We start from the raw sequence: 26,343 nt of genomic DNA, 5'->3' as shown, positions 1-26,343 counted from the left end.
TCAGAGAAACGTTCAAACTTTATTTGAGTTGGTTTATAAAGGAACAGTATTACCGTAAAAGATGCTTATAAAAACCGAAGCAAATAAAGAACAAACAAATACAATTTCCGATAATGGCTGTGTGGTTAATACTCATTAAATCCTTGCCTTATTCTAAAAAAATAACTTTATTACAACATAAAGCTTTTCATAGAACTGTGTCAGTAAAATGTAGGGCATCTATCAGAGGGAAGAGTGGACAGTAATTCAAATATACTTTGAGACAAAATTAATATCATTGATAAGTACAGTAATGACATCGTCACCATGGTCAAATCTTTTGCATGCTACTCACTCACTCACTCTAGCCTTTTTCACCCCAAAATAATTATGACCACTGTGAGAAATGTAAATTCTACTTCGATAATGGAATTGACTTAATAAACAAGCTTGTTTGGAGTTTATTTTCTAACATCCTGCTGCACAAACCTGCCAGTTTCATTCTTATGGACTTAAAAACTGAAACGTACTTCATGCAGGTATCATACGCAAGGGAGCTAGCACCATTCTTCATATAAAGTCTGTTGATGACAAAAGTCTAAGAAGGCTTAGGGTTGTGAGATGGTTGAGATGGAAATAATGCTGAGTTCAAGAGTTGATATGGGTTCCTAAGAGCGCAGGGATTTTCTGCCCCAATTCCAAACCAACCATTCCTTCCATTCCGAAGACTTTGTTATGTCACCTCGTGCATCTGAAATATTTGTATTGGTATCAGCAATGTGGTAATAGCCACACCTAGCTCTCTGGTAGGCTTGGTGGAGTTTCCATCATATTGCGTACACCTATGCAGTCCTTTTCGCTTAATGACGGGGACTCATAAAGGACATAGGGGTAGTGATGTGAGACAGGTTAAGTTAGACCACAGAGTCAACACTCAACCAGACATCCCTATAATGACTCACCTGTCCTGCAGTGTACTCAATAAGATGAAAAGTTCAAATCATGGCAGGTAGAAGTATTACTTATAGAACTACAGTCGTTCCCAAGTCCCGAGTCTACAGGCAATCCAACGTGGTGTCAGGGCAATTGGTATGAATCTGTACGTAAATCTGTGACACTCAATTTAGTATGATACATTACGTTACATTACGAATAAAATAGTGGTCGTACAATATCATACGTCTTGGAGGACATATAGTATTGCAAGTCTTTGTCTGAGACCACGTTGCTTGTTGCGCTGTAACAACAAAGGACAATTACAGGGATAATTTAAATTGGTGGTTACGGGAACTAACTACAAAGGTTAGGAGAACTAAAATGACAAAGGTTAGGTGAATTTACATAGCAGGTGAATTGGGTTAAATTTAGAATAAGGGTTAGGGGACAGGTTAGCTAAAATGCCGACGCGACTCGAACATGCAACCTTTGGATTGCTAGACTGTAGGGATCATACCTCTTGGAGGTGCTCAGAACTACACAATTATATTCTGTGCGGCTCTGATGCCAGGCTGGGCAATCATATCTATTCTACACAATACATTTCTATCTGAACATTCTGTAACGTTTGCACCCTCCTGAACAGACCCCAGGTAGTCCTTAGCTGATGGAATATGAATGGAATTGCAAACAGACCAGCTGTTGTTGAAAATATTATGGGTGGATTTATAAAGTTGATTTGCCAATAATAGTCAATAAACAATGATTGAGAACTGACATGATACATTATGGAGATGAGATCACTGAACACCATTAGCGTGCTGAGGCCTGTTTAAAACCAACAAGAGACCTGGGCTTACAGATGACCCCGCACATTGAATGCAATGGCATCCTAGATAGCTACAATGTGGAGCCCGGAACATATCTGGCGAAAAGTCCATCGGTTTACCTGTTTCCAATAATCCTTTTACTGAATTCACATCTACAATCCATACCTCCTTGTCCATCCTTCTGGATTGTCCAAAGTGTGGTTATCTTTAAAGAAACCGTCTGAACCAAACCGGCACCAGACTTCACCTGTGATAGACAGTGCTCAAGACGAGCCACTGCATATCCTACTGTCTGTCTACCACACCTGGGGTTATGTGCCGGTGTGGAGGAAAGTTTATTTACAAATCCACACATTATACAATCCGAATGAACGGACAAGGAGTTACTGATTATAGATATGCCTCAGTGATAGGATTTTCACAGAATATGTTCTGGGTTCTGTATTATAGCGTTCTAGGACAAAATTGCAATTCATTGCATCCTATGTAGGGCTACAAGAGACCTTCAAGCCCAGGCTAACCCTACAACAGATTCAGATCGATGTGCTTTGGGGAGGACAGTAGGAATGTAAGAGGTTATGCTTGACTGACCCTGTGTCCCAGTACTCTTTCCTTGTCTCCTTTCCTTCAAGATCACCCCATTGCCTTTACCTGTTAAGCCATTTCAGATCTCTGGTCAATGAGGAAAGGAAACTCTTGAAGTGTACTGGGACATGGTATGGAATTTAAAAGTTCCACTTGATGTCCCAGTATTGAGGCGTTTCCTTTGTTGTTTGTGATTCATCTTCAGCAAGCTCCTGGCTTCCTGTGGTTAGTGATGTTACTCCTACTGTCTGTGCTGTGCTTCCTGCCCCTGAAAGAAAACCCCCAGCACAAAGTTGAAAATAAAGACCTGACAAATCTGTTGGATAAAAATGTAGTGTCATTTGTTCACCACTTTCACACATCTATCTTGTTCCTCCTACATAATCTCCGGAGTGAGAACTCCGTCTGATTTAGACACTAGTCTTCTGGGTTGGCTTCGCCTGCTGCTATGGCATTGCCTTGACTTAGGACGGGACTCAGTGAAAGGCACATTTCGACAAGGGCACAACACTGTCAACATTGCGCCTTCTACAGGCAATTCCCTGACAGTCGTGTAGACTGCACTCACAGTAAACGCTGCGAATGTTGGCTCAAGCGTAAACTACCTTTCAAGTGCAGTGTGCTTGTCGACAATGCGACTTTTGATTGAATCCCAATGACAGATCTTATCTTCCAGAGCTAAAGCAGATTCAGCAACTCCCCACTACAGAACAACAACTGACGTTCCGGGTTAAAATCCCCGTCTCCAATCTTAAGCATCTCCTTAATTAATCGAAAGAATCAGTGACACTCGTGTCCTTAATCATGATTCTTCAGTACTTCATTCTTGCTGACAGTCTGTACGAGAGATGAACTGTATCTCAACAACTGTTCTTGAGTCATATTTAGCCATATCAGAACTGCAATGGAAGATGGTCACGAATTAGAGATAAGTGGGTGGGTCATAGAACTGTTCATACCAGGGATGCAGAGGATCTGGGGCTCCTCCCACTTGCCACCCGGCAGGCACACGACCAGAGGGTTTCGTCTCTGCTGGAAGCCCTGGGCACAGTAGTAGCGCACAACGGCGTCTGTCTCGTACCTCTGGCGAATTTTCCCAAAGGCGGATGCGTTCCGGACTTTGGGGGGAGGGCCACATGAAGCTGTGGGAGGAGTTACGAAGACTGTAGGTGATCATGTATTTTAAATCGTAAATGAAGTCGTGAAAAGTTGAAAGATTATTTGTCCGACGGACACATTCAATACAGTTTCGGGCAGGACAATAGTTTGGGACTGTATTGAATGTGTGCATTAAACATCTACGACTACTTCTATAGTCCTCTAAGTTACATCAATGTAATCTATTGCATAGAGGTAGTTACAGGTACAGTAGGTAAAGGAACTTGTCGATTGGTGCTTGTTTGTAGTAACATCATGTCTATTACTTACAGGTGCCTTTCTTGCAGGTGTAGGCCAGGTGGTAGTTGCAGGGCACATCGCTCCAGCGCCCAGAATCATGCCATACCATCACCACACAGTCCTCTCCAGACAGGAAGTAACTGTCAGGCTGGCCCCTGTACCAGTTCTCATAGAGCTGTGAAGACAAGGTGAGAGACACAAAGCTGTAGTATTTTATAAGCATGGGAGATAACGTCTTGTGTTTCCTCTAGTCTTAGTAGCTGCATGTCATCCTGTGGACAGGTTTTGACCCAGTACTTTTTCTCTGTCAAACTAATCTGGACTCACCAATGGGTTGCCATCGGACCAGTGGAAATCCCCCTCGATGGTCTTGTCGTTCAGTCCAGTCCACTGATACTCCTTAAAGTTATCTGCGGATAGAATAATACATTTTATTTGCTTTTCAAGCAGTAGGCCTATCGCTTCTCCAACAAGTTATACAGTAGGTCTTTGTCTTTGTGCTTCCACTGCTAATATCAACAACTCTGCCAGGGTTTGTATTGCCAAATGACTGGGTTTGAATTGGAGGTAATATGGCCACGTAGTTTAGAACATGCTGAAGCTGCCCACAGCACTTCCATTGTTTTTTTGCTACCGTCAGCAGTTGGTGACAGTGGCTGAGTACAGTTTGTCACTCTGGTTAAAGGTAAGTGTGCATGTAACTTATTTAGTACTTTTGGGGAACTACCTCACCCAGATTACCATTAGCATGTAGCACTTCCGCCCAGCAGGGTCAATGGCATGACATTAGTCCTTCCTATGCTAATAAATAGCACACGTAAAACCTTGAGAGCTAGCTATTGTCTTTCCGATGTATTCATGTGCAGTCAACTGGTACACTATGCTAACAAATGAAGTAGCCTATCAATGAAAGAGGAAAGGGGGTGTATGAAGTTTTGTGGCTTGCTGTCACTACTCCCAGCGTACTGTTAATGAAGTCCTTCTCTTCAGGTGTCATGATTGATGCCAGGTGGCCCCCCACCATGCGACAGTGCTGTTCCGCCACTTCCCAGCTCAGCCGCTGGTTGAAGTGCTTGTAGCAGTTCCCGTGGAACTTCTGCCAGCCCACCTCACACTGCTCCAGATCTAAAAGACAGAACAGAAGGAAGGGAGTGTTTTTATTAATTCATTTGAATGATTAAGAGGGAAAGGTAAGATTTGTTGAGCTTTTCTGACCATTGAACAAGAAATAAAGAGAAGGGTTGGTTTTGAAAAACAATGAGGTGATCCGAAGGAAACTACCTTAAAGACCTTGGCCGGGATTCAATCTAAGACGCATTATCGACAAGTGCAATGCACTTGACTTTTGAAGGAAATTGTTTAAGCTGGAGCCGACATTCAAGGTGTTGACATGAATGTGATCTCCGCGAAGGTCAGGAAAATGGCCTTTGATTGAATCCTTCCCTTACATTTCCCCTGATTCACGGAGCAGATGGATCCATGAGGTTCATCCATCTAAAGAACACTTCTCATCTCACCTTCTTTCCATTTCTATTTTCTCATCCCTAAATCTGTGTGACAGGAACACAGTGGCATAGCAAGCAGGTCTCAGAGAAGAGCCTGCGTCAGACAGAACTGAAGGGGGACAATCGTTCCAAAAGCAAGGTTTTGTCCTCTTTGAACAAGGTGGGTCTTTGAGTTTGACAGACTCCTAAAGCCACAGTGTGTAAGATATCCATTTTATTGATTTTGAGTTAGTCATTAATAGACTAGTTCTACAAAACTAGTTATAATAACAAAACAATGAAGGACCTCTTACTTTCTTTTACTTCTTTTATTGGGAAGATGAGTGGAACGTGGCTCCACTCATCAGAGCCTGACTTATTCTGCTTCAGTACATACAAACCCCAAAGTATTTTTTACTGAATGTGGTAATGCATTACTCGGGGATTATAACACTGCTTGATAGCACTCGTACAATTATAGAGGTATTGTAACAGCCGAATGAGAAGCTCACCTGTCTGACAGAGGTCACCTCCATAGCTGGGCAAACAGAGGCATTCGGTGCTCCCGCCCATCTCAACACATGTGCCGCCGTTGGCACAGGGGTCCTCCAGACAGGCATCTGAAACACAGCAAGAGGCCAGTCCTGACAGCTCTGATAACCATATGCAGTATGTCTAATAATGTAGTAATACTACTAGTAAATAATAAAGTTGTACTGTTGTACAAATAATAGGTAATATCATACAATTATAGCCTAGTGTGTAGAAGGCAGTGACGGCAGTAGCAGCCAAGAGGAGAAAGAAAACAAAGTTGGTTAAAATATGAATATGATGATAAAAGAGCTGAAGATAGAGGAGTTTAGAGATTATGTAAAGAAAAAGCAAGGTTGGTAAAGGTCTGTAATTCCTGCCCGAATGATGTTCCATTAACTCAGTTTGACCATAGTCCTTGTCATGTTCGCTGAAGATATCACTGTAACCTTGAATGATTCCCACACTATTCTCCAGGTCAAGTACTTGTTAACCCTCAGGGTAATTTCGCTCTCTTCTGGTGAGGATGAGTAATTTCTATCACATCTACAATTATGCTGATTTCAGTGTTGTACTAATTAGAAATGTAGTGATGGTGATGGTGATGTGATATAAAGGGCAAGGGAATTTGTAGTACTGTCTTTATCTGCAATTGATTGCCTAAAATGAACCTGTCATGATGTTTTCCATTGGTTATACTTTTGCATGTATCTCTGTGTAGATGTAGTTATATTTTGGTCCGGAACATATTACCAAAGTACGATGTTAAGTTGGCTGACAATTGTAAAAATGAACTAAGACACATTATGGATGCCTCATACCTTATAGTGGTATTTCTGCAATCTACTGTAAATGTAACCTGGGCAGGAACCAGAAGTGAGAGAGTAAGACTTAGACATCCGACCATTTGGGATGAAATTATAAGAACACCAAATATAATCTAATTGAAAGTATCACTTCACCTCTTGTGTCAGACTGGATGGAGCACACACATGTATAAGACAAGAATACCTCCCTGTTCTCCTTTCCTTTAGTACCCTCCAAGCTCATCATTAAACTCGGGGCCCTGGGTCTGAACCCTGCCCTGTGCAACTGGGCCCTGGCCTTCCTGACGGACTGCCCCCAGGTGGTGAAGGAGGAAACAACACCTCCACTTCGCTGATCCTCAACACAGGGGCCCCACAAGGGTGTGTGCTCAGCCCCCTCCTGTACTCTGTTTACCCATGACTGCGTGGCCACACACACCTCCAACTCAATCATCAAGTTTGCAGACGACACAACAGTAGTAGGCCTGATGAGGCAGCCTACAGGGAGGAGGTTGAGGGTCTTGGGACAGTGGTGCCAGGAAAATAACCTCACTCAACGTCAACAAAACAAAGGAGCTGATCGTGTACTCCAGGAAACAGCAGAAGGAAATGGTGGAAAACTTGGCGTACACATCAATGTGTTCCTCCCTGTAGGCAGCCTACAGGCATGAGTTCCTCGGCGTACACATCAATGACAATCTGAAATGGTCCACCCACACAGTGTAGTGAAGAAGGCCTCTTCAACCTCATGAGGCTGAAGAAATGTGTCTTGGCCCCTAAAACCCTGACAAACTTTTACAGATGCACAATTGACAGCATTCTGTCGGGCTGTATCACCGCCTGGTACAGCAACTGCACCGCCCACAACTGCAGGGCTTTCCAGAGGGTGGTGCGGTCTGCCCTACGCATCACTAGGGACAAACTACTTGCCCTCCAGGACACTTACAGCACCCGATGCCACAGGAAGGCCAAAAAGATCATCAAGGACATCCACCACCCGAGCCACGGCCTGTTCACTCCGTTATCATCCAGAAGGCGAGGTCAGTACAGGTGCATCAAAGCTGGGACCGAGAGACTGAAAAAACGCATATATCAGACTGTTAAATAGCCATCACTAGCCGGCTTCCACCCAGTTACGCAACCCTGCACCTTAGAGGCTGCTGCCCTATATACATAGACTTGGAATCACTGGCCATTGAAATGATGGAACACTATTCACTTTAAAAAATTATGTTTACATACTGCTTTACTCATCTAATATGTATATACCGTATTCTGTTATACTGTATTTTAGTCAACGCCACTTCGACATTGCTGGATCGAATATTTATATATTTCTTAATTCCATTCTTTAACGGTTACATTTGTGTGTATTGTTGTGAATTGTTTTTAGATACTACTGCACTGTTGGAGCTAGGAACACAAGCATTTAGCTACACCCACAATAACATCTGCTAAATATGTGAAAGTGACCAATAAAATTTGATTTGATTTTGCTTAACATGCAGTCAGCCAGTAGATGGCACCAAAGTTCATATATTGAGTTGATACAACACTCACAAGACGTGTACAGTGCCTTCAGACCCCTTGACCTTTTCCACGTTTTGTTACGTTACAGCCTTATTCTAAAATTGATTAAAAAAAATATCCTAATATCCTAAAAAATATCTACCCACAATACCCCATAATGACAAAGCAAAAACCGTTTTTTGGGAAATACCTTATTTACTTAAGTATTCAGACCCTTTGCTATGAGACTCGAAATTGAGCTCAGGTGCATCCTGTTTCCATTGATCATCCTTGAGATGTTTCTACAACTAGATTGGTGTCCACCTGTGGTAAATTCAATTGATTGGATATTATTTGGAAAAGCACACACCTGTCTATGTAAGGTCCCACAATTGGCAGTGCATGTCAGAGCAAAAACCAAGCCAAAACCAAGCCACTCCTCAGTAAAAGGCAATTGACAGCCCGCTTGGAGTTTGCCAAAAGGCACCTAAAGACTCTCAGACCATGAGAAACAAGATTCTCTGGTCTAATGAAACCAAGATTTAACTCTTTGGCCTGAATGCCAAGCATCACTTCTGGAGGAAACCTGGCACCATCCCTATGGTGAAGCATGGTGGTGGCAGCATCACGCTGAGGGGATGTTTTTCAGCAGCAGGGACTGGGAGACTAGTCAGGATTGAGGCAAAGATGAACAGAGTGAAGTATAGAGAGATTCTTGATGAAAACCTGCTCCAAAGCGCTCAGGACCTCAGACTGGAGCGAAGGTTCACCTTCCAACAGGACAACAACCCTAAGCACACAGCCAAGACAGCGCATGAGTGTCTTCGGGACAAGTCTCTGAATGTCCTTGAGAGGCCCAGCCAGAGCCCGGACTTGAACCCGATCGAACATCTCTGGAGAGACCTGAAAATAACTAACAGTACAGCAACACTTCCCATCCAAGCTGACAGAGCTTGAGAGGATCTGCAGAGAAGAATGGGAGAAACTCCCCAAATACAGGTGTGCTAAGCTTGTAGCATCATACCCAAGTAACTCGAGGCTGTAATCACTGCCAAAGGTGCTTCAACAAAGTACTGAGTAAAGGGTCTGAATAATAATAAATGTGATATTTCAGTTTTACATTTTTTTATAAATTAGCAACATTTCTAAAAGCGTGTTTTTGCTTTGTCATGATGGGGTATTGTGTGTAGATTGATTAGGGGAAAAAACGAGTTAACACATTTTAGAAGAAGCCTTTAACCTACCAAAATGTGGAAAATGTCAAGTGGTCTGAATTCTTTCCGAAGGCACTGCAACTGGCTTCACCTGTGTTACGAAAGCTTGAGGTAGAAATTGTCCTTAACTACAATTGTAGGATCAGATTACCCAACCCCCGATTTTAACCATTGTGCGGATAAAAAAATATAAGATGCTGTGTCAGTAGTTAGGGCAACTTCTACCTAATCTGTCAGGAAAGTAAAGCACCAGTGAGTAAACCAAAAATTAAAGGTCATGTCCTCTAATTTCGATTTTCACCTTTAATGGTTACGTCTCTGTGTAAAAGCACATTTACTAAAATGAGACAGCAAATGTAGCATTTTATACAATTCAGTTCAAGTTATCCAACAGGCTGGTTTATGGTCTGTTGGTTGAATGGTTTTATGACTTGTGCCATCCTGTATGAGTTCATTCCTTAGAGGAGAAAGCACACATGTTTAAATAACAACCAATGCTGTTAGCTGTGCTTGTGAGATGCTGATTCGGACTCTCTATCTATACAATCACAATCTGCAAAGACCCATTTTAGATTAGATGACATGGAACTAATCATGTCACACTGATGTCACTTAAGCGTCAAACAATAAACCAGCCTCAATAGTTTCCCTTTTCCATTAAGCAACTCTTACTCATTACAAATGTTTAAAATTTTCGGGAAAAAACTATGATCAGACTGCCATCTAGGAGGCCATTGTCCTTCTTCAAATGGTACGTCCTGTTATACTGGGAGATTGATGGCATTACATACATTTGTACCTCAATTAACATCACAAATATTCTGATAGATGTAATTTAGATATCTACAAGAAACATTCCATTATTGTGGTTATAAAAGTGACATTCTGTGCTATACAATCTACTATAGACTAACTCAATAGCTGCTGAGTTAGTTTAAAAAAGGTGCTGATGTTTTGTAATCGGGATGCTATCCCTCTATTAAATCAATATTATCTGTAATCTTTACCAATAAAATGTCAGTGGTGTTGCATTTGGGAATCAGTGCTGTTACATTCCGAGTTAGTGGCGTTACAATGGTTGAATGACACCGTTTTTTTCCCATTTGGAATTGTGCTCAAATTAATATGGGCCCCTGGTAAGAGGAAATTGACTGTCTGAATGCTGAAACATTCAAGACGGCGAAGTTGCAAGTTGAACATCAGTCTTACAGGAAGAATTGGAGGAGACAAACAAGCATTGCAATTCTCTTTCACAGAAATGGTGTGTCCGGGTAATACAGTACTTCACAGAAGTCAATCTTTGAGTGAAAAAAAAACATGATGCACAGCAAGACTGGTTTGTTTGACAAATGGTAAAAGGGAGTTGTCCCATATATCTGTCAATGACGAGAAGCAGGGTGCTCTTTATCTGGGAGGGAAGGGAAGGAGGGTGAGTGGGCTGCTGAGACAAACAGTGAGACAGACGAAGAGGAGCCGTTGAGAGGCTGGTGGTTTGCAGAAAGTAGTGCAAGGCAGCTTGGGGTGGGAGTGGCCAGGGTTTAGTACATCACGGTGCCGAGCAGCAAGAGGAGGGTGGTTAGGCTGGTTAGGGTGGCTCTAGTGTTACCTGAAATCTTCCTGGCACTGCCCACGGCAGCCCTCTCATTGGGCAACATGAGCAGGGTGGGTGGCTGGGTGAGGCCGAATTCCAGATCCAACCGGCCCTGATCCACGGGGGGCATAAGAGCCGTCACCCTCTCCGGCTCAGATATTTCTGGGGGACCTTGTGTCGTGGAGGTGGTGGGGCTCCAGGTCCGTGTGGCCCACTCTGTGGAGGTGTACATGGTGGATGTGGACATGGTGGCTGCGGTGGGACCCGTACTTGAGGTGGACAAGGAGTCTGACTCAAACAGATCAGGTTCTTCTGAGGAGTCTGGAAGATCTGTCTGGGAAGAGGTGTAAAGGGGTTCCCCGCTGTATTCAAGGTCATCCTGAGAATCTTGGGGTGCAGAGGTGGTGCGGTGCAGATCCCAGCTGGATGTTTGCGACTCAAGGGGGAAGACGGTAACTTTTTCTCCCAGGGATGGTTCATCGGTGCTTGGCTCATGTCCACTTCCGTCTTCTTCAGGGTCCGTGGTTGTGGGATCCATCTCTATTCTGGACATGGTCGTTGTTTGATAGCCCATAGTGGTAAACTCGACGGGCAGCTGGGAGGTGGTGGAGAGGTCTGGAGACTCGGTAGTGGCTATGCCCTCTCCAGACCCCAGGTGCTCCTCATCAGACTCCCCTGGTGCCAGTTCCACTTCTCCTGAAGGTTCCAATCTCTCTGGAATGACGATACCCTCAAAATCTAGACTGGTGCGGCCTTCCGGCCTAGTGGAGGAAGTTACTTGTGGATGGCCTACTGTGGAGTATACATCCAGTCCCAGCTCCTCAGAATGATCCGGTCCAGATAAGATGCTGCTTGAATGCATAACTCCTGTCTGCTCCTCACTGGGGATGCTGGTGACTCCAGGGGAGGCAGACATGTGAGTGGTGAAGGAGGAGGAGGAGGAGGAGGAGGAGGAGGAGGAGGTGGGGGTGGGGGATCTGTCTGTATGGATTTCCTGGTGGACACCTAGTTCTATCTCTGTAAAGAAAGTACAATAAATATTTTGTTGCATGATTATCAAGTTCTACACGGCTCCACAATGACAAAGTAAATAGAGTTAGGAGTAACATCATGTCATGTATCATAAAGCTATAAAGCCCTAAGTACTTCAGGAATTGGCTGCCACATTGGCCATACCTTGGGACACATCTCCAGATCCATCCAGGGCCGACCACACTGAGGTTGCCTTTGCGTGAGGGGAGAGGGTAGACCATGCTGGGCGGGGATCAAGCTCTCCCGGGGACTCGGTCGAGATGGATGTCTCCTCAGGCTCTCCCACGATCATCTCTTTGTGTCTTCTCTCTGTGGCACGGCCACGTGCCTCGGTAGCATTCTCAATGGGTTCAAAGGCCATTGTGGTCGTCTCTTTTGTATTCTCCCGATGACTCTGGTTACCTCCTGTTGTGCTGTAGTTGGCTTCCACTTGATCCAACTCAAGATTGGTCTCTGGCATCGGCTGGAAGTGCTTAGAAGATCCTGACTGTTGGTAGTCAGGTTCCTCCGGGTTCATCTCTGGCATCGGCTGGTAATGTCTGTGTGGCTCGTAGGACGGCTCTGGGAATTCTGGGGTTGTTTCCAGCACTAGCTGGTAGAGACTGGAATTGCCTTCGTGGAGAGAGTCTAGCACACTGGAGGTGCTGGGTAGTGAAGTAGATGGAAGGGAGGTATAGTCTCCTTCGTGGAAGAAGTCTGGCTCACTGGAGGTGTTGGGTAGTGAACTAGAATTCTGGGAGTAATAGTTTCCTTCGTGGAGGGAGTCTGGCTCACTGGAGGTGTTGAGTAGTGAAGTAGAATTCTGGGAGTGATAGTGTCCTTCGTGGAGGGAGTCTGGCTCACTGGAGGTGTTGGGTATGGAACTAGAATTCTGGGAGTGATAGTCTCCTTTGTGGAGGGAGTCTGGCTCACTGGAGGTGTTGGGTAGTGAAGTAGAATTCTGGGAGTGATAGTCTCCTTCGTGGAGTGAGTCTGGCTCACTGGAGGTGTTGGTTAGTGAAGTAGAATTCTGGGAGTGATAGTTTCCTTCGTGGAGGGAGTCTGGCTCACTGGAGGTGTTGGGTAGTGAAGTAGAATTCTGGGAGTGATAGTCTCCTTCGTGGAGGGAGTCTGGCTCACTGGAGGTGCTGGGTATGGAACTAGAATTCTGGGAGTGATAGTCTCCTTCGTGGAGGGAGTCTGGCTCACTGGAGGTGCTGGGTATGGAACTAGAATTCTGGGAGTGATAGTCTCCTTTGTGGAGGGAGTCTGATTCACTGGAGGTGTTGGGTAGTGAAGTAGAATTCTGGGAGTGATAGTCTCTTTCGTGGAGGGAGTCTGGCTCACTGGAAGTGTTGGGCAATGAAGTAGAATTCTGGGAGTGATAGTCTCTTTCGTGTAGGGAGTCTGGCTCACTGGAGGTGCTGGGTAGTGAAGTTGAATTCTGGGAGTGATAGTCTCCTTCGTGGAGGGAGTCTGGCTTACGGGAGGTGCTGGGTTTGGAACTAGATTTCTGGGAGCGATAGTCTCTTTCGTGGAGGGAGTCTGACTCACTGGAGGTGCTGGGTATGGAACTAGAATTCTGGGAGTGATAGTCTCTTTCGTAGAGAGATTCTGGCTCACTGGAGGTGCTGGGTAGTGAAGTAGAATGCTGGGAGTAATAGTCTTCTTCGTGGAGGGAGTCTGGCTCACTGGAGGTGTTGGGTAGTGAAGTAGCATGCTGGGAGTGGTAGTTTTCTTCTACAGGAAGTGAAGTCTCGTCAAAGGGCTGGAGAATGTCCTGGGAAGAGGCTGTATGGGTGAGGGGGACCTCTGTGCTTGACAGGGCAGTAGGGTGAGTCCCCTGCAGGTCCTCCTGAGCAGGAGCCGACTGGAAGACGGGGAGGGATTCCAGGACACTCTGGGCCTCTCGCTCCACTTGCTCGGTATCCTGGCTCAGATGGAGCTCCTCAGCAGGCTCCATAAGAACGACAATATCTTGTCCGATGTCCTCTGGCTCAGTGGCCATGTAGTCCATGGGGGCATCAGTGTGAGGATTCCCAATACCTGAGAAGAACAGGGGTAAGACAGGGGACTCAGAGAGATAGTTTTATCTCCATTCATATGACAAACACCTTCTCTGCATAAGATCACAACAGAATCGCCGGAAGCATGCAATCCGACAAATCTCTGGCAATACTAAAACTATCTATTTTACAATGAATTAGTCCAGTACAATACTCAGACCTCTGAAACAGTAAACATCATGGCGGCTGGATGATTCAGGGAAGCCTGTCTGGTTGCTGTAGCGATACAGAGTCTTGACCCCTGCCTGAGGCCCTCCACAGCGCTCCCTAGGGATGATGATGGGGTACCGCACACTGCCATCAGACAGCCAGCCAGGGTTGCAGCTGTCCAAACCCTTGCTCCACGCAACGTACAGCTGCCCTGTGGTAGCCAGCTCTGCCTCTTCCTTCTCGCAGTAAGCCCGAGCCTCGTCCAATGACAGCTGCTGAGGGGCAGAGCCATGGAACACCTCCCCTACACAAAAGGGTCACGTGTTAGACCCCTAATGGGAATTAGATTCCAGCCGCTTGTCCTAGATCCTTCATTTCCCTGCAGTATCTGGAAAAACACAAAAGGCTGGACACGTGGGAGAATGAGACCTTGGTTGGGAAATTGACTTTGAATATGTTACACATAAAAAAGGTATTGTAACTGTCCTTGGAGGGAAAGTGCTGTCAATGTCTAAAGTGTATGCTGTTTAAATACTAATGATCTGACTCATCTAAAGTGTGTACTCTGTCTACTAGCTAAAAACCCTCCATACCTGTAACTTAAACGGATAGTTCAACAAAATTACAAAATTATATATGGGTTCCCTTGCCCTGTAAGTAGTCTATGGTCAAGGTATGACAATGACAAGCAATCCATGCTTTAGTTTAGTTTCCCTGGGACTGTTACCACATGCTAACGTTTTAGCATTTGTGGCACAAATCCCATTCAAGAAATGGGACCGATATTAGCATTTTTCGCACATCATGTCAGCATCCCTTCTTTAACCTGTCTCCTCCCCTTCATCTACACTGATTTAAGTGGATTTATCAAGTGACATCAATAAGGGATCATAGCTTTCACCTTGATTCACCTGGTCAGTCTATGTCATGGAAAGAGCAGGTGTCCTTAATATTTTGTCCTTTATGATTTTTGATGCAACGTCACAGACTTACAAACATACGTTATTGCTCTGTAGAATCACATTTACATCCTTTTTTACAGGGAGCTTTTCACACTGACTTTTTACGATAAGCTATTCACAAGTTGTTGTTTTTTACCGTCAATATGCTCCACATAACAATACACATCAAACAGCTCCTCTGATTCCAGTGTCCCATAGTTCCTCAATCCCGGGCGGCCATCCATGTCACCATAGCAACCTTCCCGGGGAACTTGGATTGGATATCTGCAGAATAGGTGCAAGAACTGAAAATATTTGTATTTCCTGTGAATAGAAAGCATTGTACAGACTAACTCTGACAGGTGAGGGGCCTCAGTCATTGTTATATAATCTGTTAGCAGGATTTTTTGTGTTGGAAACATGGACCAAATGCAGTCCCAATCTTACACATGTAAGCCATGACAATACACATGAGGAAATCTAGCATATTTAACACCAGGACTAGAGTGAGCAGGAGGAGGATTCAGCTACCGTCAGGTCAAAACACATTCTGCCAGAAAAGGGCAACAGCTCTGCGTGAAATAGTATTACATACAACACAGTGGGCCAAATTCAAAGCCCCAGTAGCCTATTAGACGTGTGAATTAGCTCACTGCTGTGGGTTGTCATTCTATAATCTTGGCACCTGAGCACTTTCTCGTTAACAACTCAGGTAGTCAAAACAAAGTCTAGCAACTTTAAGAAATGTGTCTTTGTATTATAGGTCATGTTGTGGATACTGGGGTTTACCTGACAGATTGGTCAGCGAGCCAGCCTGCGTCACATTGCTCATAGCCATCGTAATAGGCTGCCAGAAGCTGGTCAGGAGTGGCGATGTGTGCCCCAATGCCCTCGCACGCCCTCTGGGCCTCACTGAACGAAAATGCATAGCGGCCAGAGGCATGTCTGTAGTGGAAGACCACACCTATATGCACACGCGTGTGCACAAACAGAAACATAGACACACAGAGAAATACGGACAGGCTTAAATACACAATATGTGGTAAAAACTGCAAGACAAATTTAAAAAATCACAAAAATTCACAACGACTCCTACAACCTCTGTTACCTTTGACCTTTATCTGTGTGAAATCACTGGCGTCATCCAGGCCTTGCTGCACCTCGCAGCGGTAGTGCCCCGTGTCGCTTGAGCGCAGCTCCCCCAACCAGAGGGAGAGGTCCTCAGGCGAGTCTGCAAAGTTGACCAGGGAGGCTCGTTCTCTGTAGGCCTCATTGACCCTCACCCTTTGACCCCGCGCCACCAGGATCTCTGTCTCCTCCTGCTCCCCCTCATGCAACACGCTCCACTTGACCCGGGGAGGGATGGGGGGCGAGGAGGATGAGGGGGGCCCAGGTGACAGGGACACCAGACAGGTGATTGTGATGGAGCCCCCCAGGTGTGCACCAGAGATGGGGGTTGTCTTGGAGATGGTGACCTGGAGTTGACGGTTGTTGTCTAGGTCAGGAAGGAGAGGCACAGTCAGTAAACAATGCTACTGAGTAAGTGGCCGGCTATTGACCTCTAGTGGTGGTGGTGAATAATGCATTTTGGGGACAATCTTCAAGATTTTGCAGCAATTTTTATATTCCATGGATGAGTTCCGTGATTCCATGATCACGGAATGGCGGAAAACCAAATACTTTAATCAAGTACGTGTTGAATACCTAGAAATATAAATTATACACAATTTATGTTTATCTTAACTATCTCCAAACTCAAGCATAACAGCAACAATTATGCAGAAATTACTACACAGCAACTGAGGCTTTACATTCTAGTTAATGAGGTCCACAGGGCTGCTAAGGTTATTTCTTTGTCTCTGCGTCCAGTATGAAGGAAGTTAGAGGTAGTTTCGCATGCCAATGCTAACTAGCATTAGCACAATGACTGGAAGTCTACAGGAACAGCTTTGACTGTAAGTCTACAGGAACAGTTAGCATACTGCTAGTTAGCAATCAGGCTAACACTAGTTAGCAACTTCTTTCAAACTGCACGCAGAGACATAAAAATGGTATCCACAAGTTCATTTGACTCTGGGGAAGTACATAAAGGAGAAAATCCCGAAGTATCGCTTTAAAATAATAACCTGATCTCAAAATAAATGTTTTAATGCAATGCATTGCCATCCCATATAATAATAGTCCATCAAAAGACACTTTAGAAGATTTGTACCTTCTGAGTATCCTGTTTGGGCGGGGAAAGCCATGGTCAGGTGGCAAACTGCGCACAGAAGGGGGAGGAACCTTACTGGTCTGTGGAGGAGAGGTAGTGAGAGTGAGATGGGAGGAAAATGGGACATATTCCATATACACCCTATGGCAAATGCACCTTGTTTGTACCGCATCGAAGAAACAATCTCTACTTCGCCAATTGGTTCCAATATTCTTTTTAAAGCTTATTTTACTCCTACATTATTTACCCTCTATGATTTGAGTATACATAAGGACAGAGGGGTCAAAATGTAATGAACGATGAGTTTTAAAATGTTAGATCAATGCCAGAGGGTAAACAAGTAGATTGAAGGAGATAAACAGGGTCAAACAGATCGATGGAGAGCTGAGAGCGAGAAGGAGCAGAGAGAGGGATATGTGGTGAAACAGAGGATGATGAGATTCAAAGTGGAGTTGATGAAGAGATTAGGGGAAAGCACACATGAGGAAAACATTTGTGGGGGAGGACAGAACATTTACCATTTATGGGAATAAAGTAAAGACTAAACGGTCACAATTAAATTAAATAAAAAAGATCAGGGGCTTTGAAAGCCTAATACAGGACACAGAGGCATGGGAGGAGCAGTAGCTCAGCCCCCAAAAAGTAGTAAATCCACATCTGACCGGAAGCGATTCATCACCTCCACGAGCAAATTACATGTCTGCATAGCCCAGGGCTGCCTGCCAGTGCTCCTTCGCCAGTCTGGCCCTGTTATTAGCTCAGCAGGCATGGCAGGCCGCTCTCACTGACCTCACACGAACTCACAGAGTCGGCCACGATGGAAAGGGGGGGACCATAAACGTCTACATCACACAAATAAGGGCAGAAGCATTTTTGAGTGAGTACGTTTCAGGAAAGTTAACTGAACAAAGCTTTTACTTTCACCTCACACACCTACTTTTCAGATCCTTCTCCAAAAGGGTAGGATTTTACCTTTTGCTTCACATAAATTAAAACAATTACATTTTGTGTGCCTTGACCACCAGTTTAATCACCTATAAAATGATGATTTCACTCATTATAACATCATTATGTCATCCCCGATTTTCTTATATTGCCTAGTTTGCTGCCGTTTGGCTTAGCTGGTCGTAAAAACCTCTCTTCCATCAATGATGAAGATAGAATCTCAATTGGTTTTTCTCAACTCCTTGCGACCTCTCCTCTGTCCTCCCCTCTTTTTAAAAAAGGTCAAAGGTAATCAAGGAGAGAACGGGAGGAAACGTGGAAACAAATCCATCTCTTTGAAATGAGACCTTCTTCATTAGCGCTTGACGTTTAAAGGTGTGGTAACCCAAAATACATGTATGAAGTAGTAAAAACACATTTAGCTAGTTGTGCTAGAGATTTTATAGATAAAAGGACAAGTAGCGTATAATTTTTAAATATGTGCATACGCAACAGCTTATTCAAAGGGGGTGTGGCAGATTTAAAAAAAAATGTTCAGCGGAGAATACGTAGAGGACGCACTTCGCAAGAGGAGTCTACTGAGGTGAGGAGGACACTCCTGTGTTCGCCTACTAACGAACTGACACTCCTCGACCACTCAACCACTTATCGGGTTTCCTGGTCACGGAGGAGAGGAGGAAGGAGGAATCTCCCTGAACGTTTTGACTGGTAGCCTTAGTGGAGTTGCCAACAAATGGACGTTATCAAGGTAACACTCCATCTTAACTCCTCCTTCACATTTACTGGACTGGTTGAACAGTGCAGAAGAGAACCTCCCCCGACAGTTTTTTATTATCGTCAAGACCAGAATGTGGGGGATCTTGTTTCAGGCATTTCTTTTATGCCTGGCTACGTTAGGTTAGCTCAGGGTTTCCCAAACTCGATCCTGCCCCCCCCCCCCCCCCCCCCAGACACAGTGGACAATTAACAAACACAGTAGACAATTAAGTCACTTTGACTGCAGATACTGTTTTAGAGACAAGCAGAGTCTGTGAGCTGCCCCAAAAACACAGCCCTGCTCACATTAAATGAAGAAGGTCCTCTCATCAAAATACATATACTGTGTGTGTGTGTGTGTGTGTGTGTGTGTGTGTGTGTGTGTGTGTGTGTGTGTGTGTGTGTGTGTGTGTGTGTGTGTGTGTGTGTGTGTGTGTGTGTGTGTGTGTGTGTGTGTGTGTGTGTGTGTGTGTGTGTGTGTGTGTGTGTGTGTGTGTGTGTATGTGTTCTTGTTGGGGGAGTTCACTCCTATCCAGCTGGCTTGGCTCAGGCTTTTTTTGTCATTCTATGTGACTGAAATTCTAATAATCAAGCACCAGTTGCACCAATCCACCTCCAACTCAGTTTCACAGAGCTTACTACTAGCCTACTAAATGAGCCCCAGACACCCTCAAAACAGAGCCACGTTCATTCGCTTGACCAAGGGCGACCTAGTACATACAGTGCATTCGAAAAGTATTCAGGCCCCTTGACATTTTCCACATTTTTATTAAGTTACAGCCTTATTCTAAAATTGATTAAATAGTTTTTTCCCCCCTCATCAATCTACACACAATACCCCTTAATGACAAAGCAAAACGTAAAAATGACATTTACATAAGTATCCAGACCCTTTACTCAGGACTTTGTTGAAGCACCTTTGGCAGCGATTACAGCCTTAAGTCTTTTTGGGTATGATGCTACAAGCTTGGCACACCTGTATTTGGGGAGTTTCTCCCATTCTTCTCTGCAGATCCTCTCAAGCTCTGTCAGGTTGGGTGGGGAGCATTGCTGCACAGGTATTTTCAGGTCATTCCAGAGATGTTTGATCGGGTTCAAGTCCGGGCTCTGGCTGGGCCACTCAAGGACATTCAGAAAACTTGTCCCGAAGCCACTCCTGCATTGTCTTAGCTTTGTGCTTAGGGTCATTGTCCTGTTGGAAGGTGAACCTTTGCCCCAGTCTGAGGTCCTGAGCACTTTGGAGCAGGTTTTCATCAAAGATCTTTCTGTACTTTGCTCCGTTCATCTTTCCCTTGATCCTGACTAGTCTCCCAGTCCCTGCCATGGAAAAACATCCCAACAGCATGATGCTCCCAGTTCTGACCTTTCTGCCTGTCCTGACCCTGATCCTGCCTGCCGTCCTGTACCTACCTGACTCTGATTTGGATTTTCCAAGCTGTTTAAAGGCACAGTCAACTTAGTGTATGTAAACTTCTGACCCACTGCAATTGTGATACAGTAAGTGAAATAATCTGCCTGTAAACAATTGTTGGAAAAATCACTTGTGTCATGCACAAAGTAGATGTTCTAACCGACATGCCAGAACTATAGTTTAACAAGAAATTTGTGGAGTGGTTGAAAATTGAGTTTTAATGACTCCAACCTAAGTGTATGTAAACATCTGACTTCAACTGTAGTATCTGCGCATGTACGGGTGTGCTTCACGCAGCTACAACGTGGTAGCTGCGGGACCAAAACAGCAGATAAGTTTAGCCTCACGCTTCAATGCTGGAGTCGCTCGCAATTGAGTCAATTGCAGTACACAGATCGTTCATCTGTGCTTTTTTTTCTATGCTCATCATTGCTGTTACTGTATATCAAATCCAGTCAAAGGACTCCAAACACAGTGCAAACAAACAGACACAAGTGTCGTATAAAACGACACCATGCCTTGTGGTGGAATAAATGTTGTTTGTATTCGCGCCAGCTGGGTTAGCTCCACAGACAGGCGGCCATTAATATTCTTGACTGGAAAACGTCGGACAAAAGGCGAGCGGCGCGCGAGTGGACAGCTGCACACTGTGTTTCACTTTATACCCATTCTCTTACAAAAGTCCACATTGGAAAATTACAGGACAAGAGACACTGGCCCGTTTTCTTTATTTTTTGGAAAAAGAAGCCAAAAGATACTAGGAATCACTTAAAACAGGATTTGAAGAAAAGCAATGACCACATGAAGAGGACACTAACCAAGGGCGTCTCAAACTGTATCGTTGTTACACGAGTATCCATAAACACAGGTTTGTGTTCGTCCTAATGGCGACAGACTGATGACGGGGAATTAAATGGCCGTTAAACCTGATTCTTTGGTGCCCCTCTTGGCCACATCTTTCAGAAAGAACGTCCTTGACCAGTTATTGTGCCATCAGCTTTTCTGCTCTTTTTAATTAAGAAAACAGTGAATAGAACTCAAGCGTGGCCCAGAGACGCCACCAACAGCACTGCCATGTCCAGAAAAAGCTGCCTGTGCAATATCCTCTAGTACATGACACAGTACAAAATAGGGCACTTTCAACCAGTTCTTAAAGCGTAAATCATTGTCTACAGACTCTGAGACGTGATAGTACTGCATCCCATTGTGACATAGCTACGCCACTCTGAGACCATCATCCACTGCACTGTCCGAATGCGCACCTTCCTAAAATCCCCAACCAACGTGGCTCCATGTACTCGTCCTTTTTTCATTTGAATGTGTTGACCGTTGAAGAAAATTGCTTGAGCCGCGTGGAAAATTTGAAAGCCAACGGTCCATTATTGTAGAACACATGGTTTGGACCATGATGGACGCTTTATGCAGACACAAAAAAGACAGGCACAATGCAAGCAAACCGCTTATGTAGCTGTTGAGGAGTAATTGTGGAGACTTTGAAAATAGGTTATCACAACCCATGTTGCACTTTATTAGGATATCAAACACTTGTACTGTACAAGAGCCATATCAAGGTCAAATCACATAAACAGCTACAAGCTCTGGGTGTTACAGCACTGACACTTGCAACCATTTTAGTGAGGTTACCTTTTCTGTCACTTCATTTCAAGGTTGCTTAATGGAGTGTTAAGTTTAGACATAATCTTACTCTCCCTCCTTACCTCCTGCTCTCCACTTCCATCAGTATTTGTTCAGGCCCATTCACTTATATGGACACCTCTCACTTTTCTGCTTATGCTCCCACTCCCCACCCCCCCGCTCTTCTCCCCCTATATACCGTGTCCATTACTGAACTGAACTAAAGGAGCCCACAGTCCCCGAGGCTGCGTGGTAAAAGCCAGAGAAACAGAGTGCACTCAGAGCGTCCTGCTCTTGCCTCCTGCAGGGTGGGATGAAAGACAAAAAGGTGCATGATGTCCTGGTTTCCCGGATGAGAAGACTGAGGAGACTGTGTCACAGGGGAAGCAGAGGATTTTAGCAGTCTCTGCACGGCCTAGCAACGGCACAACATCCACATGTTTTATAGAAAATTACAAAAGGAATGTTCTGGCCCAGATACACAAGAGAATGTGGGCCGCTTGTTTTTAATTCTCTCAGCTCTTAATCACTGGTCTAACCTCCATAACCCTAGTTCATTCGTCTAACTGCCCCTTTATCAATGAATACAGAAGGCTAGTTCAAGTTCCTTTTTTAAAATACTACCTCTGAATCTTCCCTACAACCTTGTCTGTTAAAGGGATAGTTCACCCACATTACTTATTTGTTTCCTTACTCTGAAACAAAAATCCCCACTTTGGGTTCAAAGGAAACAATGTAATTTGGGTGAACTATCCCTTTAACAACCATGTAGACCTCAGATAGGGTTTTGCTTGTTCCTCAAACCTGCTTCCTCAAATTCATAAATCACTCATATCTGTTAACATTAAAAAAAGTCCCTTAGGGGAAATTTACTCTCCCAACTCCCCCAACTTACGGCCGCATCGTAACTTGAAAATTGTGTGTGTGCTGTAATTCGAACTTTCATGTAAATCAAGTATTGATGTCAATGGGAGATTGATGTCATTGACTTGGAAATCTCTAGTCAGGATTATTCTATGTTCTTTGGGCTGGACTGGAGATTCAATAGAGAGATTGTAAATGCTAATAGAGAGATTGTAAATGCTAATAGATCTATTGAGTTTATCCATCTATCCTTCCATTTCATTTAGCCATCAAAAAGTGTGTGAATCACACAACCACCCCACTATTGAAATTTAAGCTTCTTGGGTGGGAAACGGTTGGTTGAAAATGTCATTTGATTGAACCCAGAGTCTATCAGAAAGTGTCTTCAAATAAACTAAAAAAGCATTGAAATTGAATTGACCCCAACTCTGGTTTCAACATAGTTGTACAACCTACCAGTGGTTGATGAACTCTTCAGAAGTTCACATTCACAACCAATAGTGGCAATAACATTTGTTTTTCAAGACCGTATCTCTCAAAAATATCTTGGGGGGTGGGTGTTCTACTGTAATGTGGGATATAGACAACAACCTTTGTAGCAACAAAGTACACAAGCTAGCAGTAGTAACAAGTAATGTACACCCACCGTGTCACCAGCTGTTTGAAACCATATCTGGCATCATAGGTTGGTTAAAATGAGACCTGAAGTTCAATATTGTTAATAGTTTGGTAGTTATTAGCTAGAATCCTATTGGTTCCACTAGATTAAAGTTTCTAAGCAGTGCCGCAGGGGTCAAAACCCATCATGTGAATAAGCAACGACTCTCTTTAGAAAAGAGTTCCTGTTAAAATGAAATATCACCACGGTTTTGTCCCGTCACAGTTGCTACTTATTAGGCTTTATAAGGTCCAAAGCAGGCATTTTTATTTCTAGGTAAGAATGAAGTACCTTACTGTGAGTGTTTTCAATTAAAATTCTCAAAAAGAAACAAAAATAATTTTGCTAAGACTGTCTGGGAGTGGTCTGAGTGGGGAGTGGAAAACTGAAAACTAGCTGTTATTGGCAGAGAGGTTTGGAACTGTCTTTCTTATTGTTCTATTGATGATGTCACCAGGCAGGCCAAAACTCCATCCTACCAAAAAATGCTACAATTTCAGGCAGTCTTTTCAAACAGCTCTTATACTAAAAGGGCATTATCATCCTTTTCACAATTTCACAGTATTATTCCAACCTCATAGTGTGGAAATATATATAAAAAACAGCAAATTCACGTTTTTGGCTGCACCAAAGACTGACGCTTATAGCCTGTGATGCCAAAGGCAACATGTCCATTAAGAGACTACATTAGAGAGGGGGAGAGAGGGGGGGGGGGGGTGAAATAGAGAGCTCGCAGGGACATCTGGGCACAGACGTCAATTCTACGTCTAATCCTACAATTTCAATTTCAATGAAGTTACGTGGAAACAAAGTTGATTCAACCAGTGTGTGCCCAGTGGGAATAGACAGAGTGGGAGAAAGAGGAAGGAAAAGTAAAGACGAAAGACAGTGAGAGAGGCGTTATTTATGACCCTGTCTAAACTGAGAAGTACTAGGAGTGGTACTGTACTAGAGGACAGCAAAAACGAAAGTGGTGAAGGAAAGTTATTTTGTGCTTTAATGGATGGATAGAATAGAGATTTTAGGTGTTTAATGGTGTTTAATGGTGTTTAGATTTCTACATTACAAAAAGAGCTAAGACCTAAAAGTCTAAGCCATTGATTTTCAATTTTAGTACCTCTTTAGGGATATATATATATCTTTTTTATGTATGATTTGGTAAAATATTTGATTTGGCGTTTACTACTATTGCCACTAGAAACACATTGAATAATACATTCATAAATGTAAAAAAAAAATACAGTAAAAAAATAAATCATAAGGAATAAGGTTTTTAAGTGTCAGGAAATATTTTGCATTTTTTTGGACACATATTTAACCCCTTACTTTTGTTGGCACAAACTACCTCCATACTTCCATTAACTTGTATGAACACCATAGTATTCCCGAGAGTCTCATCTTTCCATAGAGTGGTCACTTTAGTTTGTAGGCCGAACCCTTTTGTATGCTACAGATTTTATTCGTAAGAAGACTGATTTTTGGACATCTCATGGTCTGACAAACACCACTGTATCTTGGCCACCTTCCACCACAGATGCGGAAGGCTGACATAGGTGGATGTGGTCATTGAGACGCAGCCCATGTACACAAAAAACATATCTCTAGTTTAAACTGATGGATTTTAATGGGGATTTTTAAAAATTATGTCACTTAGATTGACGCACGGGTGCGTCAATAGACTCTTAAGGGTCTCTTAAGGGTCTCTTAAGAGTCTATTGACGCACCCGTGCGTCAATCTACTGGGAACTCTATGCAGGTATGGGACGTGTACGTCCGACCGGCTGCAAAGGACAGGGAGAAAAGAGAGTTTGAGACAGTGAGGGCAAATATGAAATCGTGAACTGCCATGGGCGGAAGGTGTCTCTTACTAAATAATACTGCTGATGAAAGTGCGTATTTATGTGGAAATACAGTTTATGGAACATCTTGCAAAGCTCTGTAGTGTTAAACTTTAAGTTGCAAAGCAAAGTTAAAGATGCATCAGTCAAAAGACAATGCAGAGAGATTGTGAAATTAAAAGTTATGCTACTGGATTTATTCTCAATCTGATGAAAAGAGGTTCAAATTACGCATCCGATTTTCACTGTAGAATAAGAAACGTGGAACATTATTCTTAAGAAAAAGACATTCTGAGTGCGCAGGTGAGCTTAAAAGAAATACGACCCTAATCGATCTAATCCTGTTTGTAGCCCTATTATAGCCCATGTAAATAAGAGTAGGCTAAATTCAGGACCACCGGGGAAGGAAAGCAATGAGAGGAAATAAAGAAAACTGCATGTCACACATAAGTGCAGGCTATATATATACTCTGACAAAGCCAACTATAACTTTCTGCCCTCATTTAAACGCCATCGGTCCAAACTTGTTAGGCTAAATTATCAATAAAACGTCACCTACCGCATTATTTTGACAAACATTTCGATTAATGGTTGTCCAATCCTGGATTTTATAATATTTTTTTGGTTGAAAGGATGGGAAGTCTTTTCGGCATCGGCTCCCTCACTTGGTGCAGTGCGCGCGGGATATTGCGACGTTCAATACTATACCCAAGAATACTGGGAACTCTATGCAGGTATGGGACGCGTACGTCCGACCGCCTGCAAAGGACAGGGAGAAAAGAGAGAGTTTGAGACAGTGAGGGCAAATATGAAATCGTGAACTGCCCACTTTTTTCATTCAACTAAGAGGATGGAGGATCAATGTGTCCGTCTAAAGCGATGGGGTAAAAGTGGGATGGGATGACACATGGCAATGCAGTTGAACTGTTTGAGCGACGTCGCAACGTAGGCTTATTCGTGACGTTTAATGACGTTTAATGGAAAGGATAAGAC

The 26,343-nt window shown here is 43.8% G+C and overlaps 1 protein-coding gene across 1 annotated transcript; it reads right to left on the bottom strand.

Annotated features, from left to right (window-relative positions):
- On the bottom strand, positions 1 to 26,251 carry LOC129819836 (brevican core protein-like). The gene is made up of 14 exons (XM_055876462.1): positions 25,910 to 26,251; positions 17,244 to 17,323; positions 16,140 to 16,526; positions 15,821 to 15,995; positions 15,189 to 15,316; positions 14,101 to 14,394; positions 12,040 to 13,920; positions 10,879 to 11,880; positions 5,725 to 5,832; positions 4,695 to 4,853; positions 4,056 to 4,138; positions 3,759 to 3,903; positions 3,290 to 3,472; positions 1 to 2,598 (listed from the first exon to the last, which is right to left on the bottom strand). Exons 1-14 carry the CDS (start codon positions 25,927 to 25,929, stop codon positions 2,471 to 2,473), a joined length of 4,773 nt encoding a protein of 1,590 aa, XP_055732437.1. The 5' UTR covers positions 25,930 to 26,251; the 3' UTR covers positions 1 to 2,470.
- Positions 26,252 to 26,343: the final 92 nt, after the last annotated feature.

This window comes from Salvelinus fontinalis, chromosome 22 (genome assembly GCF_029448725.1).
Source record: "Salvelinus fontinalis isolate EN_2023a chromosome 22, ASM2944872v1, whole genome shotgun sequence".
NCBI classification, from domain to species: domain Eukaryota; kingdom Metazoa; phylum Chordata; class Actinopteri; order Salmoniformes; family Salmonidae; genus Salvelinus; species Salvelinus fontinalis.
This window is presented reverse-complemented; position numbering and strand designations above follow the sequence as displayed.

Excerpts from the sequence above, each read along its gene's own strand:
- LOC129819836 (XM_055876462.1), bottom strand. The coding sequence starts at position 25,929 with ATGTTTGTCAAAATAATGCG. Across the intron at positions 17,324-25,909 it reads ATGTTTGTCAAAATAATGCG|ACCAGTAAGGTTCCTCCCCC; the intron begins GTAGGTGACGTT and ends TCTCCTCCACAG. Across the intron at positions 2,599-3,289 it reads CCAGATCCTCTGCATCCCTG|GGGCAGGAAGCACAGCACAG; the intron begins GTATGAACAGTT and ends GTTTTCTTTCAG.